Source organism: Rhinoderma darwinii, chromosome 5 (genome assembly GCF_050947455.1).
Source record: "Rhinoderma darwinii isolate aRhiDar2 chromosome 5, aRhiDar2.hap1, whole genome shotgun sequence".
Taxonomy (NCBI): domain Eukaryota; kingdom Metazoa; phylum Chordata; class Amphibia; order Anura; family Rhinodermatidae; genus Rhinoderma; species Rhinoderma darwinii.
The window spans coordinates 242496747-242512086 of NC_134691.1; the positions used below are offsets into that span (position 1 = coordinate 242496747).

The window sequence follows — 15340 nt, forward strand, 5'->3', positions numbered from 1 at the left end:
TGAAGCTGGCTCAGGAGCTGAGCCAGCGACATCACCGCCGGGTGACAGCTGTATGTTACAGCTGGCACCCTGAGGTATCGGCCAGGACCGGAGCTAGCCTCCGATCCGATCGATTAACCCCTCACATGCTGCGTTCAATAGAGATCGCAGCATGTGAGGAGTTTATAGCCACCGGCGCCCCAGCAACGTGATCGCTGGGTTGCCGGTGGCTGCAAAGGCGATCGGAGGGCTAATACTTACCTCCCGATCAGCCTGTAATGGAATCCTCCTATGTCGCCGGCGGGGCCCAGGAGGCTTCCGGTACCATCGGCAAGATGGCGCCGGCTCAGCTTCCGGTTCAGAAGCTGAGCCGGCGTCATCAGCAGTGGGTGCCCGCTGTATGTTACAGCGGACACCCCGATCTATCGGCAGGAACCGGAGGCGGAGCCTGATCGGCTTGATGTCAGTGAATAACTGACAGTTCTAATACATTGCACTACATAGGTAGTGCAATGTATTACAACATCAAACAAACAGTAAGACCTTCAAGCCCCCTACTGGGACTAAAGAAAAGTGTAAAAAAAAGTGTAAAAAAACTAAAAATAAAAGTTTTAAAAAATACAATAAAAGTTTCAAATAATAACACAAAACACAATCGCCCTTTTTCCCTTATCAAGTCATTTATTATTGAAAAAAATAATAAAGCCATACATATTTGGTATCGCTGCGACCGTAACGACATTAACCATAAAAATATTATGTTATTTATTCCGCACAGTGAACGCCGTAAAAAAAAAACTAAAAAATACTGACATAATTGCTATTTTTTTGGTCACTTTGTCTTCCAAAAATTGAAATAAAAAGTGATCAAAAAGTCGCATGTGCCTAAAAATGGTACCTATAAAAACTATAACTCGTCTCGCTAAAAACAAGCCCTCATACAGCTCCATCGATGAAAAATTTAAAACCGTTATGGCTCTTACAACTTGGCGATAGAAAAAATCCATTCTCTTAACAAAAGTTTTATTTTATTGTGCAAAAAGTTGTAAAACATAAAAAGTGCTATAAATTAGGTATTACCGGAATCGGACTGACCAGCAGAATAACGTGAACATGTCATTTATAATGCGTGGTGAACGCTGTATAAAAAAAACTAATAAAATATGCCAGAATTGCTGTTTTTTGGTCACCTTGCCTCCCAAAAAAAAAAGGATAACAAGTGATCAAAAAGTTGCATGTACAAAATGGTACCAATAAAAGCTACAGCTCGTCCCACAACAAACCAGCCCTCATACCACTACACCTATGAAAAAATAAAATTAGTTATGGCTCCAATAAGTCAGGAAAGAAAAAATATGCAGTTGTGCTGACCCGAGGGGAACATTGCTTCTGTTTCAAGTGGCAAATTATCAAGGCCCCTAAAATTAGGGAACCAGGAAGGGGTGGGCCCAAACATATCCGCTGGAAGCGACGGTGCCCGTATTATACCAGGACAACACTTCCCAGCAAAATTCCTCAAACTGCAAAGATCCCGAGTGTGGACCAAAAGGGGAATAAGTAAAGACCATTTATCAGTGCGACACCGGCCTGTGCAGAAAGGATTGTGTCACAGCATAACACACATCTATGGATTATTTTGTTTTTTTTTACCCCACTATACCACCTGACTATGCCCCTTATATACTCCGCCCGCCTTACATGTACCCCTACATTATAAACGGAAACACCAGTAAGACTCAAAACAAAACTACTACAAGCAAAATCCATGCTCCAAAAGCCAAATGGCGCTACCTCCCTTCTGAACCCTACAGTGTGCCCAAACAGCAGTTTACTTCCACATATATGGCATCGCCATACCCGGGAGAACCCTTTTAACAATTTTTGGGGTGTGTGTCTCCAGTGGCACAAGCTGGGCGCCACATATTGGCATATCTATTGAAAAACCATTTTCACTCTGCAACATCGAGTGCACACCAATTTCTGCCAATCACCTGTGGGGTTAATATGCTCACTACACCCCTAGGGGAATACCTTGAGGGGTGTAGTTTCCAAAATGGGGTCACTTCTGGGGGGTTTCCACTGTTTTGGTCCCACAAGGACTTTGAAAATGCGACATAGCAACCAGAAACCAATCCAGCAAAATCTGTACTCCAAAAGCCAAATGGCGCTCCTTCCCTTCTGAGCCCTACTCTGTGCCCAAACATCAGTTTATGACCACATATGTGGTATTGCCGTACACAGGAGAAGTTTTTTTACAAGTGTTGCGGTGCTTTTTTTCATTTATTTGTTGAAAATATGAAACCGCTAAAACTACGTCTTATTGAAGAAAAAGGATTTTTTTATTTTCACTGCCCAATTCTAATAAAATCTATGAAACACCTGTGGGGTCAAAATGCTCACTACACCCCTAGATGGATTCCTCAAGGGGTGTAGTTTCGTGAATGGAGTCACTTTTGGGGAGTTTCCACTGTACTGGTACCTTAGGAGCTTTGCAAAAGTGACATGGTGTCAAGAAACCAATCCAGCAAAATCTGTGCTCCAAAAGCCAAATGGCGCTCCTTCTCTTCTGATCCTTGCCGTATGCCCAAACAGCAGTTTATGACCACAAATGGGGTATTGCCGTACTCCAGAGAAGTTGATTTACAAATGTTGGGGTTCTTTTATTCCTTTGTTTGTTGAGAAAATGAAAAATTTTGAGCTAAAGCTACGTCTTATTGGAAAAAAAGGATTTTTTTTTATCTTCACTGCCCAATTCTAATAAACACGCTATAGGGAAAAAGGAAACAAAGCGCACATAGTGCATGAGCCTGTATTGGGTTAGAACAAAAGGAAAAAGTGGTCAATTGTGCTGACCTGATGTTGTTATGCTCGGAGCATAACATCCCAAGGTGCGTGTCCAAGTTATACTTAGGTAGAGACAGTTGCAGCCCAAATTCCGGTTTGAAGATTGGTAAAAATCCACTATGTAGATCCAGGAGATAGGGAGATAAAAAATGGAATATCCGAGGTGCGCAGCTGTACTGGAAATTGCTTTTATTTGTACAACAACAACAACAATGTGTTTCAAGGCCGTACCGGCCTCTTCGTCAGGTTAGGTACAAGTGTTAGGTCTATTCATGATGACTGTGCATTTATAGCTGGCCTAGGAATCAATACCGGGTTAGGTTACAGGTCAAAGGTCAATTGTGTAAGCAAGGTACGGCAGTGAGGTATAAAAAGTATTCATTTAAAACCAAAACAGTTTTTCATTCATATTAAAGGTATAGACAAAGATACAAAACAAGGATCGTAGGTTCAAAAATATGAATAAGCATTTTTTACAGAATGATAATAATATAAAAATAATAATAATAAATAAAACAATGATTAAAAAACATTAATGACAATATGTATAAAAGTATGTATAAAAAGATCATAGATGCATTTCAAGTGGAATGTATCCGCAGTGTGTTTATTCGTTAGTTGTAGTATGAAGTTTTTTATTATTGTTTTGTATTTTCAATTTAAAACATCGTTCATTCCAAACTGTCAGTGGTGTGTATCATCGTCATGGTGATATGACGCTCCTAGGTATGAGTCATATTAGCAAAGTGCGGTAATGAAGTGTGTAAGTTGTTCCCTATCAGAGAGCAGACCCGTTAAAACAGATTTCAAGAAACAGAGTCGAATATTATACAAACGCTTTAAGGAGAAAGGCTATCCAAACACACTTTTAACTGATGCCTATAAAAAAACTGAAATTCTCAACCAGGAGGACTGTCTTCCACAACCATCTACTAGTGACCAAATAACCACACAAGAACATAGCAAAACAACTATGAACTTTGGTTTTAATTTCATTACACAATACAATACATCATACAAAAGAATAGGAGACATTCTCAACAAACACTGGCATGTACTCCAAACTGATCCCTTTCTTCAGAAAATTCTACCAGCAAAAGCTACAACTACTTTCAGAAGAGCGAGAACTATTAAAAACATCCTAGCCCCAAGTAGAGTGAACCTCTCAGGAATAAAAGACAAATCTAAACGGAAAATACAACAACAGAATCAATCATCTGAAATAGGCAGCTTTAAATGCGGAACAACTAGGTGCCTGTGCTGTCAATCGATTACTGATAAAACACACACTTTCCGGTCTCAACAAACAGGAAAAGTATTTAACATCAATGAAAACTTAAACTGTCAGTCAAAATTCGTGATTTATCTCATAAACTGTAAATGTGGAGTTCAGTACGTGGGAAGAACAATCCAACCCTTACATTGTCGATTAAACAAACATAGATCCAACTGCAAAAATAAATTTTTACTCCACAGTATATCCAGACATTGCACACTAGCACATGATAGTGATTTTAACTGCTTTACCATCACCCCGATCGATCACATTAAGGAAAACCAAAGAGACCGTTACAATACTCTTTGCAGAAGAGAAATCTTCTGGATGTATAAACTCAAGATATTAAAACCAACAGGTCTCAATGAAGTAACAGAGACCATTATGTAACTCCCTTTTTACAACCCTAAGAGCAACATATATAGGAATCATCCTATATATATATACAAACGAATATACCAACATTTGTGCGCTATAATACAGGCAATTCTCTCACCCGTGGCTGCTGTGTATTCTTGTTCCGATCAATCTTCCTCGAACTGCACGGCTCCCTTCTCTGAGTCGGCAGCAGCACTCTCTGCATGAATGACTCATACCCAGGAGCGTCACATCACCATGACAACGATATACACCACTGACAGCTCTGAAAGAACGATACTCTAAAATATAAGCACCAAGCATTTGAAGTACATATAAACAAAAAATAAACACCCCCATTGAATAAATACACATTTCAAAGATGCTCCAGCTCTAATAGGCTTTTGTATATATTTCTACATATATTTCTACATGTTTCTAAATCACTTCTTCCATGATTATATATAAGATGCTTATTCTATCTTTTTGCACAAATTTTGAATATTAATGTAAAACGGGTCTGCTCTCTGATAGGGAACAACTTACACACTTCATTACCGCACTTTGCTAATATGACTCATACCTAGGAGCGTCATATCACCATGACGATGATACACACCACTGACAGTTTGGAATGAACGATGTTTTAAATTGAAAATACAAAACAATAATAAAAAACTTCATACTACAACTAACGAATAAACACACTGCGGAGACATTCCACTTGAAATGCATCTATGATCTTTTTATACATACTTTTATACATATTGTCATTAATGTTTTTTAATCATTGTTTTATTTATTATTATTATTATTTTTATATTATTATCATTCTGTAAAAAATGCTTATTCATATTTTTGAACCTACGATCCTTGTTTTGTATCTTTGTCTATACCTTTAATATGAATGAAAAACTGTTTTGTTTTTAAATGAATAATTTTTATACCTCACTGCCGTACCTTGCTTACACAATTGACCTTTGACCTGTAACCTAACCCGGTATTGATTCCTAGGCCAGCTATAAATGCACAGTCATCATGAATAGACCTAACACTTGTACCTAACCTGACGAAGAGGCCGGTACGGCCTGGAAACACGTTGTTGTTGTTGTACAAATAAAAGCAATTTCCAGTACAGCTGCGCCCTTGGATATTCCATTTTTTATCTCCCTATCTCCTGGATCAATTCTAATAAAATCTATGAAGCCCCTGTGGGTTCAAAATGCTCACTACACCCCTAGATGGTGTAGTTTCCTAAATGGAGTCACTTTTTTGGTGTTTTCACTGTTTTGGCCCCTCAGGGGCTTTGCAAATACGACGTGCTAAATTTGTGCTCCAAAAGCCAAATGCCGCTCTTTCCCTTCTAAGCTCCGCCGTGTGTCCAAACAACCGTTTTATTACCACATGTGGGGTATTGTTTTACTCGGGAGAAATTGCTTTACAAAAGTAGTGGTGCATTTTCTCCTTTTAGTTCTTGTGGAAATTAGAAAAAAATAGTTAAACCTACATTTTCTTTGAAAGAATGTAGATTTTCATTTTCACGGCCTAATTCCAATAATTTCTGCAAAAAACCTGTGCGGTCAAAATGCTCACTATACCCCTAGATAATTTCCTCAAGGGGTATAGTTTCCAAAATGGGGTCACTTTTGAGGGATTTCCACTGTTTTGGCGCCGCAAGAGCCTTTCAGACCCGACATGGAGCCTAAAATATTTTCTAATAAAAAGGAGGCCCAAAATCCTCTAGGTGCTCCTTTGCTTCTGAGGCCGGTGCTTCAGTCAATAAGTGCACTAGGGCCACATGTGGGGAGTTTCTAAAAACTGCAGAATCTGGGCAATAGATATTGAGTTGCGTTTCTCTGGTAAAAACTTCTGTGTTACAAAAAAAATAGATGAAAAATGAATTTCTGCAAAAAAAAAAAAGAAATTTGAACATTTCACATCTACTTTGCCTTAATTCCTGTGAAACATCTAAAGGGTTAAGAAACTTTCTAAATGCTGTTTTGAATACTTTGAGGGGTGAAGTTTTGAAAATGGGGTGACTTATCGAGGGTTTCTAATATATAAGGCCCTAAAATCCACTTCACAACTGAACTGGCCCCTTTAAAAATAGCCTTTTGACATTTTCTTGAAAATGTGAGAAATTGCTGCTAAAGTTCTAAGCCTTGTGATGTCATAGAAAAATAAAAGGATGTTCAAAAAAACGATGCCAATCTAAAGTAGACATATGGGTGATGTTAATTAGCAACAATTTTGTGTGGTATTACTATCTGTCTTACAAGCAGATACATATAAATTTTGAAAAATGCAAATTTTTGCAATTTTTCGCTAAATTTTGGTGTTTTTCACAATTAAATACTTAATGTATCGAGCAAATTTTGCCAGTAACATAAAGTCCAATGTGTCACGAGAAAACCATCTCACAATCGCTTGGATAGCTAAAAGCATTCTGGAGTTATTACCACATAAAGTGACACATGTCAGATTTGAAAAAATAGGCTGTGTCCTTAAAGGAACAGTGTCATCACAAATATTTTATTAATATGTTAAAGATGTTAGTGCCTTAATATAAACGTTTATTTTCATTTGTGTGTTTGTGTTTTACTGTTTCTTATTTTCACACTTTTTTTTCCCTATGGGGGCTGCCATTTTTTGTTCCATTTCTGTGTGTGTCGATTAACGACACACACAGACATGGAATACGGCAGCCACAGTCCCATAGGGACTGCGAACGGCTCCCGTCCCATTGACTGCCGTGTACGGCGTCTGTGTGGGAACTGCGCATGCGCCGCTCCCACACAGTCCTATTCGAAATTGGCGCCGTCCGGCGCCATTTTCCTGTGGACCGGAAGTCGCGGCCGGACAGTAATATTACTACTTCCGGTCGCGGCTTCCGGACAAGTGCACATGGAACAGCGGCAGCAAAGGGAGCGGACGGGCCGCGGCGGCAGGAGCAGGTAAGCGATTTCAATGTATGTTAGTGTTTGTGTGTGTTTACTACTGCATGTAAACCTACTACACTGTGGGTTACCTCAAAAAATGGCGACGCACAGTGTAGCAGGTTAAACCTTTCAAACCCCTCGTTTATCCCGGCACTAGCCAGGATAAAGGAGGGGGGGATGCTGAGCGCTCACTAGAGCGATAGCTTTTAACCCAATGTTGCAATGCTGCAATTTTGGGAACTAGCTCCAAACAGCTCCATCTAGTGACCAAAAATGGGTAGTATTATAAATTTGAAAAAATTTATAATATTTCCTGACTCGCGAAAAAAATAAAAAAAATTTGAACAATGTTTTATCACCCACACACTAAATGTTTAAATTTTAAAAAAAAAACATGTTTTTGGGGCGACACCATGCCTTTAATGCCAAAACAGGCTCAGTCCTTAAGGGGTTAAAGGAACAATGATTTTCTTATTCATTATGAAAGAAACCAGATGAGTACTCCAGACAAGGTGGCCGCTGCACAAAATGACACACATCATATAAAGAATAGAAAATGGAGACTGCCCACCACCCTCACACTTGATAACATATTCAACACGTTGGTCTCCATCACATAAGCATAAATTTAAAATAAAACCTTTCTGACATAAACACATGCACTTTATGTATCAACTTTATATTTTGACGGATACCGTAATCACATGTTTATGTTTTTTTTTTTTTTTCACTATGCACTTTATTTGTATTTTAATGAGATTAATTACGCAAATGAACATTTGCCCTATATGTCTTTAGTATTTGATGTGTCACTTATGCTTGATAAAGGTCCTGTTCTGCCGCTTTTTGTTGACTGAATAAACCACCATTTTTTTTCATATAGGAATGCTGCAGGATTTCTCTTTGTATATATTGTTTATATGTATATATTATATGGATATATATTTTTTTATATATATATATATATATATATATATATATATATATATATATATCTTAATTTGGTTTAGGCCTCAGTCACACAGCCACATTATGGATCCATGTTGTACAGATCCCTAATCCCGCGTTCATAGTCATATGGGCCCATACTACTAGAAGGTTTGTTTTATGAAGGATTCACGCAGAATCTGTGAACAAAAATTTTTTGGGCATGCAGCTAAATATGCCATATTACAAAGGTATTCTTCTCTAAAAGCAGTACCTCACAAAGGCGCCATATGGCAGTACATGAAGTTCCCACAATACTGGATTGGTGCACACAACTTTGCAGTTGTATGAGCACTTAGTGTGGGTCCACACTAGGTCAGATTTGCTTCTGGTTTTTTTCACATTAAATCCGTCCAAGAATCCACAAGCAATCTGCAGCGGCAAATAGCGCAGATTTGCTTGCTGATTTCCTTTTTTCGGAAAAAATAAATAAAATACCTTATCAATCCCCTGGTGCGCCCTTTCCTTCTCCCCGCCTCCCGCTGGACTTTGTTCACCAATCTCTGTCGACACGTGATCGCTGCAGATTGTGATTGTCGAGTCGACTAGTCATTACTGGGGTCCGGTAGACAGAGACTGTCCTGGGAACAGGGAAGAGTCACCATGGGTGCGCCAGGAAATTGGTATGGTGCATATACTGCTTTTTTTTTTAGTTTAAACTAAATCTGCAGCAAAATCCGCAACACTAGGATTTGAATGCAGGATTTAACTTCTCCATTTGAAACATCGATTTCTATCATAATATACTGCAATACTAATGTATTGCAGTATATCGCAGTACTGACCGTCTCCTTTGAAGCCCCACGGGGTATGTCATAAATGTCTGATAGATGCGGGTCCTAGCTCTGTTCCACACCTCTCTGCAGAATGGGGGTCCTCCGACCCCAGTCCCGCCTAGTGGAATACGCTGCCACCTTTTCCTTTATTCTCGACCTCGCCAGTCAGAACAGGGGTCAGGCGATAAGTGCATTTTAGTGATAGATGCGGGTCCTAGAGCTTTATGGCATATCCCATGTATATGGTACATCCCATGGATATACCATAAATGTCTGAGGTGGGAAAAACACTTTAACTACAAGTTTTGGACATTGGAGGCTCTGTCACCAGTTTATAAGTGCCCTGTCTCCTACCTAATCTTTTAGGCGCTTTAATGTAGATAACTACTGGTTTCTTTTTAAAAAACGTGTATTTTTGTCCAAGTTACGAACATTTTAAGATCTATGCAAATTGGTTCTTAATGCCCATCTGGGCATTTTATTACTTTTCACCAAGTGGGCGTTGTAAGGAAAAGTGTATGAGGCAGACCAATCGGCGTCATACACTTCTCTTCATTCCAGCCCAGCTTGATTTACAGCACAGCGTGATCTTGCGAGATCATTCTGTGACATCACTTCATCCCGCGAGTCCTTCACCGGAGCGATGGAAGACTGAACAGACATCGCCTCCAGCCGCTGCAGATTTGGATAAACGTCCTGGCACAGCTGGAGGCGATGCCTGTTCACTCTTCCATCGCTTAGGTGAAGGACCTGCGGCAGGAAGTGACGTCACAGCGTGATCTCGCAAGATCACGCAGTGTCGTGGATGAAGCTGGGCTGGAATGAAGAGAAGTGTATGACGCTGATTGGTCAGCGTCCTACACTTCTCTTTACAGCGCCCACTTGGTGAAAAGTAAAAAAAAAACGCCCAGTTGGGCAGTAAGAACAAATTTGCATAAATCTTAAAATGTTCATAACTAAAAAATAAAAGTTTAAAAAAACAAAACCGTAGTTATCTACATTAAAGCGCCTATTAGATTAGGTAGGAGATAGGGAAGTTCTAAACTGGTGACAGAGCCTCTTTAATGCGGACGTATTTTTGCGACCGCAAATCTGGGGGTGAATTGCGGCCCCATGCATTTCAATGGGCCCATGCACAGACCTGGGAACCCCCTTCAGGCACATCGGCAACCCTCTTATCACATCGCGGGGCGCCAAAGGGGTTACAGATGGAGCCCCCTCCCCTGTCAAATTACTTAGATGCTGCGGTCACTATTGACAGCAACATCTGAAGGGTTAAACTTCCGATCCCGACTATTGCAGCAGAGTATCAGCTGTAACATACAGCTGACACCCGCTGAGGAAGGTATGGGCACAGCTTCTTCCAGCGGCGTGAAGGTACGGCAGATGGTGCCAAGGGGTTAAAGACTCCCTAATGAATAATTCCCATAGGATTGTCTGAGAGGAAAAGCTTGGCAAACTTTTGAGTGAAAAAACAAAGATTTACGTATTTAAATTTTATTTTTGTGATCACCATACAGCTGCATACATTGGCCTATAGACTTCTATTGTAATAAACAAAATCTATATTTTTTTTGCGGGATGCGTCTGTGTTAAATAGCATCGTCCACCACAATTTTCAATAAATAAAAAAAAGATTGTCCATGCATACCTCCCAGAAGAAGGCCTTCGACTACACTCTTAAAATATGTACAGCCCATTATACCCTCTGGATACATTTTGGCATTTACACCGGGAGCATTTCCCGCTGAATGCAGGGGATACATAGCCTTAGCAGTGTAACAAACCAGTATCTCCTGTAGATTCTGGCTGCTTACACTGCTACGGGAGAAATTCAGGATGAAACCGCTTTGCATTCTGGAATCATTTGTGTATTACAAATTGCAGCAAGTAGTTCCAGTATTTCACATATCAACTAACGATAAATTTGAATGTCACAATACCTACAGAAATATATATAATCCTGATCATTGAAGGGGTTATTTCAGATGAGAAAATATGCCTTTTCTTTTTTTCCCCCCATTAACAGCACCACTCCTTATTTATTTATCTTTTATACAGGTAAAACTGCCAGCAATAAATCCAAAGTATATGAACGATAACACTATGGTTGCATCTGGAATAGGACCTTCTTCAACAAAACTCAATAGTGACAAGCTTGGAAAAAAATGTTTCTTTCCACCTATGTAAGTATAGAGCAGTTATAAAAAACATTTTATTTTAATTCCATGTGTAAAACCTGACGAAATCCCAAACAAATTATATGTAATTCGAGAAGGACGGTTGGCATTAGATGGGACGGATAACAAATACATTTCTTAATGGCAGCCAGAGACCTTACTGAAAAGAGCAGCTAAGTGGCAAAAACTATTAAAAACAAGCAGCTGAGCGAGCGTGGGAGTGTGCATTGGTTTCAAGTGTGCAGTGTCTTAAGTGTTACTTAAAATTCAGTGAGTTTAGATTAAGGCACTAGTCCTGATATGGAACACCCCAATAAGTTTGCCAAGTTTGCGAATGAGTCTGATGTCAGGTCAGGGGTAGAGTCAGAAGGTGAAGAGAAAAAATGCAGTGTAATTATGGGTATCTGCGCCAGGCTGAAGAGGATCAGGAACGGAGTCAAGTGCATAGGATCTAGGAGATCTTTTATTGAGAAGACGACGCGTTTCTGGACCGGACTGGTCCCTTCGTCAGGTCAGTATACAATAGTTGCAGTAAAAAGACCGGGAACACACTAGTGCACAACACTTCAATTTACATACAAATTATCAAGAGCCGTTACAGGATAACAGATCCTTCGTGGCTTCAAAGTTGAAAACATTATGGTTTATACAAACAATACATGTTATTCACATGTATTCATATACATTTATTCATGATTGTGTACATTCTGTTCTAGCGTCATGTTTTTCACATTCTAGCCGTTATTGAGTTGTTATACTTTAATGCTTTAACCCCTTCCCGCACCTTGGCGTAAATGCACGTCCAGGTGAGCAGTAACTTCGCGCACCTGGGCGTGCAGTTACGTCCGCGCTTTAACAGTTAACCGCCGCGCGGCGCTACACCGCAGCGGCTGTTAACTGTGCAGGGTGTAAGCCCTAATCTCCCCGTTGCCGATCAGCGGCCTGTCGCCGCTGAAATCTCCAATTAACCTCTTCGATGCGGTGGTCGATTGCGATCACCACATTGAAGAGGTTTACAGCGGATCGGCAGCCCCCCACATGCATTTGCGGGGGCTGGCAATCCTTATCATGGCAACCAGAGGCCAGACAATGACCTCCGGGTTGCCATGTACGGAAGCCTTGGAGGAGCAGCCTCCGGCCGGTCCCTCCGAGGCTTCCTGTCAGTGTGACAGTTACTTCACAATGACAGTTAGAACACATTACACTACGTGCGTAGTGTAATGTGTTCTAGCAGCGATCGGAGCTGCAAGTCTAAGTGTCCCCTAGTGGGACAAGTAAAAAAAAGATAATAAAAATGTTTTTAAAAAGTGTAAAAATAAAAGTTAGAAGTGACATAAACAAAGAATGCTCTTTTTTCCTATAATAAGTCTTTTATTATAGGAAAAAAATGAACACATTAAAAAAAGTACACATATTTGGTATCGCCGCGTTCGTAACAACCCCAACTATAAAACTGTAATATTATTTTTCCCGCACAGTGAACACCGCGAAAAAAATAAACGAAAAACAGTGCCCGAGTCACAAATTTTTGGTTACCAACCCTCCCAAAATATACAATAAAAAGTGATCAAAAAGTCGCATGTACGCCAAAATGGTACCAATACAAACTACATCCTGTCCCGCAAAAAACAAGCCCTTACACTGCTTTTTTGACTGAAAAATAAGTTATGGCTCTCAGAATATGGTGACACAAAAAATTATTTATTTTATAAATAAGTGATTTTATTGCACAAACGTTGCAAAACATAAAAAAAATTATATACATCTGGTATCGCGTAATCGTATCGACCCGCACAATAAAGTAAAATGGTCATTTATAGCCCAGGGTGAAGGCCATAAAAAAACGAATAAAAAACATTGTCAGAATTGATGGTTTTTGGTCACCTTGCTTGCCAAAAAATGGAATAAAACGTGATCAAAAAAATTTCTCGTACCCCAAAATGGTACCAATGAAAACCTACAGATTGTCCCGCAAAGAATAAACCCTCACACAGCTCCGGTGGTGAAAAAATAAAGTTCTGGCTCTCAGAATATGGCGATGCAAAATGTTCAGAGTGTCCAAAAGCAGATAAGATCGGGCGCCATTTATAAGTGCGATACCGGCCACATATCTGCGGATTACTATTTATTTACTGCATTATTATACCCTCTTATTATACCATGATGTACCCCGCACAGATAACATATGCCCCCACATTATAAACTGAAACGCCAGTAAAACCCCAAACAGAACAACTACCAAGCTACATCTGCGCTCCAAATGCCGCTCCCTCCCTTCTGAGCCCTGCAGCGTGCCTAAACACCAATTTACGTCCACAGATATGGCATCGCCATACCCGGGAGAACTCGGTTAATATTTTATGAGGTATTTGTCTTCAGTGGCACAAACTGGGCATAACATGTAGTGCACTAAAATGGCATATGAGTGGAAAATTTTTATTTTCACTCCGCACTATGCGCTGCGCATTAACCCCTTCACGCACCACGACATAGCATGTCTTAGTGTGGGGGGTGATTTATGGAGCGTCTCACGTGAAAAATAAAGAATTTTAAACGGCAAAATCGCCGTTTTTTTGGTCACCTTCACTCTACCTAAAAATGTAATAAAAAGTGCTCAAAAAGTTGTATGTACCAAAAAATGGTACCAATAAAAACGACCGCTCGTCCCACAATAAATAAGCCCTCACACCGCTCTATTGACTGAAAAATAAAAAAGTTGTGGCTCTTGGAACGCGGGGAGGAAAAAACTAAAAAGGAAAAGAAAAAAATGGATCAGTCCAGAAAGGGTTAATTACTTTCTAATGAAAAACCATTTATGACCACACGTGGGGTACAGCCGTACTCGGGTGAAATTGCTTTACAAATGTTGGGCAGCTTTTTCCCCCTTTATCCTTTGTAAAATTGAAAAAATGCAACATTTTAGTGGAAGAAATGTAAATATTTGTTTTCACGGCCTAATTCTAATAAATCCTGCAAAAGACTTGTGGGGTCTAAATGCCCACTATATCCTTAGATAGATTCTTTAAGTGGTGTAATTTCCACTTTTGCGGGGGTTTCCACTGTTTTGGCCTCTCAGGGACTTTGCAAATGCGACATGGCATCCCAAAACAATTTCAGCTAAATTTGACCTCTAAAAGCCAAATAGCGCTCCTTCCCTTCTAAGCCTTGCTGTGGGTCCAAACAGCAGTTTATTACCACATATGGCATATTTACGTAATCTGGAGAAATTGTTTTACAAATGTTGGGGTGCTTTTTCTCCTTTATTCCTTGTAAAAATTAATAATGGCTACCTTTTTTCAGAAAAAAAAGTCGATTTTTACCTTTACAGAATAATTCCAATGAATTCAGCAAAACAACTGTGGGATCAAAATGCTAACTTTACCCCTAGAAAAATTCCTTGATGAGTGTTTCCAAAATGGGGTCACTTTCCGGGGGTTTCCACTATTTTGTTCCCTCCAGTGCATTTCAAACGCGACATGGCACTGAAAACTATTCCAGCAAAATCAGAATGTCAAAATCCAAATGGTGCTCCTTCCCTTCTGAGTCCTGCTGTGGGTCCAAACAGCAGTTTATGACCACATATGGGGTATTGCTATAATCAGGAGAAATTGCTTAACATATGTTGGGGTGTTTTTTCTCTTTTATTCCTTGAAAAAATTAAGAATTTCTAAGTTTTTTCAGAAAAAAAGTAGATTTTCATCTTCACAAACTAATTCAAATAAATGTAACAAAAAAACTGTGGGTTCAAAATGCTAACTATTCCCATAGATAAATTCCCTGAGGGGTGTAGTTTCCAAAATGAGGTCACTTTTGGGGGTCTTTATTGTTTTGGCCCCACAAGACCTCTTCAAACCTGACATGGTACCTAAAATATATGCTAAAAAAAAGGAGGCCCCAAAATCCACTAGGTGCTCCTTTGATTCTGAGGCCTGTATTTCAGTAAATTAGGACACTAGGGCCACGTGTGGGGTATTTCTAAAAACTGCAGAATCTGGGCAATAA

The 15340-nt window shown here is 39.7% G+C and overlaps 1 protein-coding gene across 4 annotated transcripts in view; it reads left to right on the top strand.

Annotated features, from left to right (window-relative positions):
• Positions 1 to 15340, top strand: part of C5H7orf57 (chromosome 5 C7orf57 homolog) — a 262894-nt gene that overhangs the window by 187631 nt on the left and 59923 nt on the right. For all 4 annotated transcript variants that reach the window (XM_075828556.1, XM_075828555.1, XM_075828554.1 and 1 more), the window contains exon 6: positions 11220 to 11344. In XM_075828556.1, coding sequence (XP_075684671.1) covers positions 11220 to 11344 — 125 coding nt within the window. The remainder of the gene's footprint in view (positions 1 to 11219; positions 11345 to 15340) is intronic.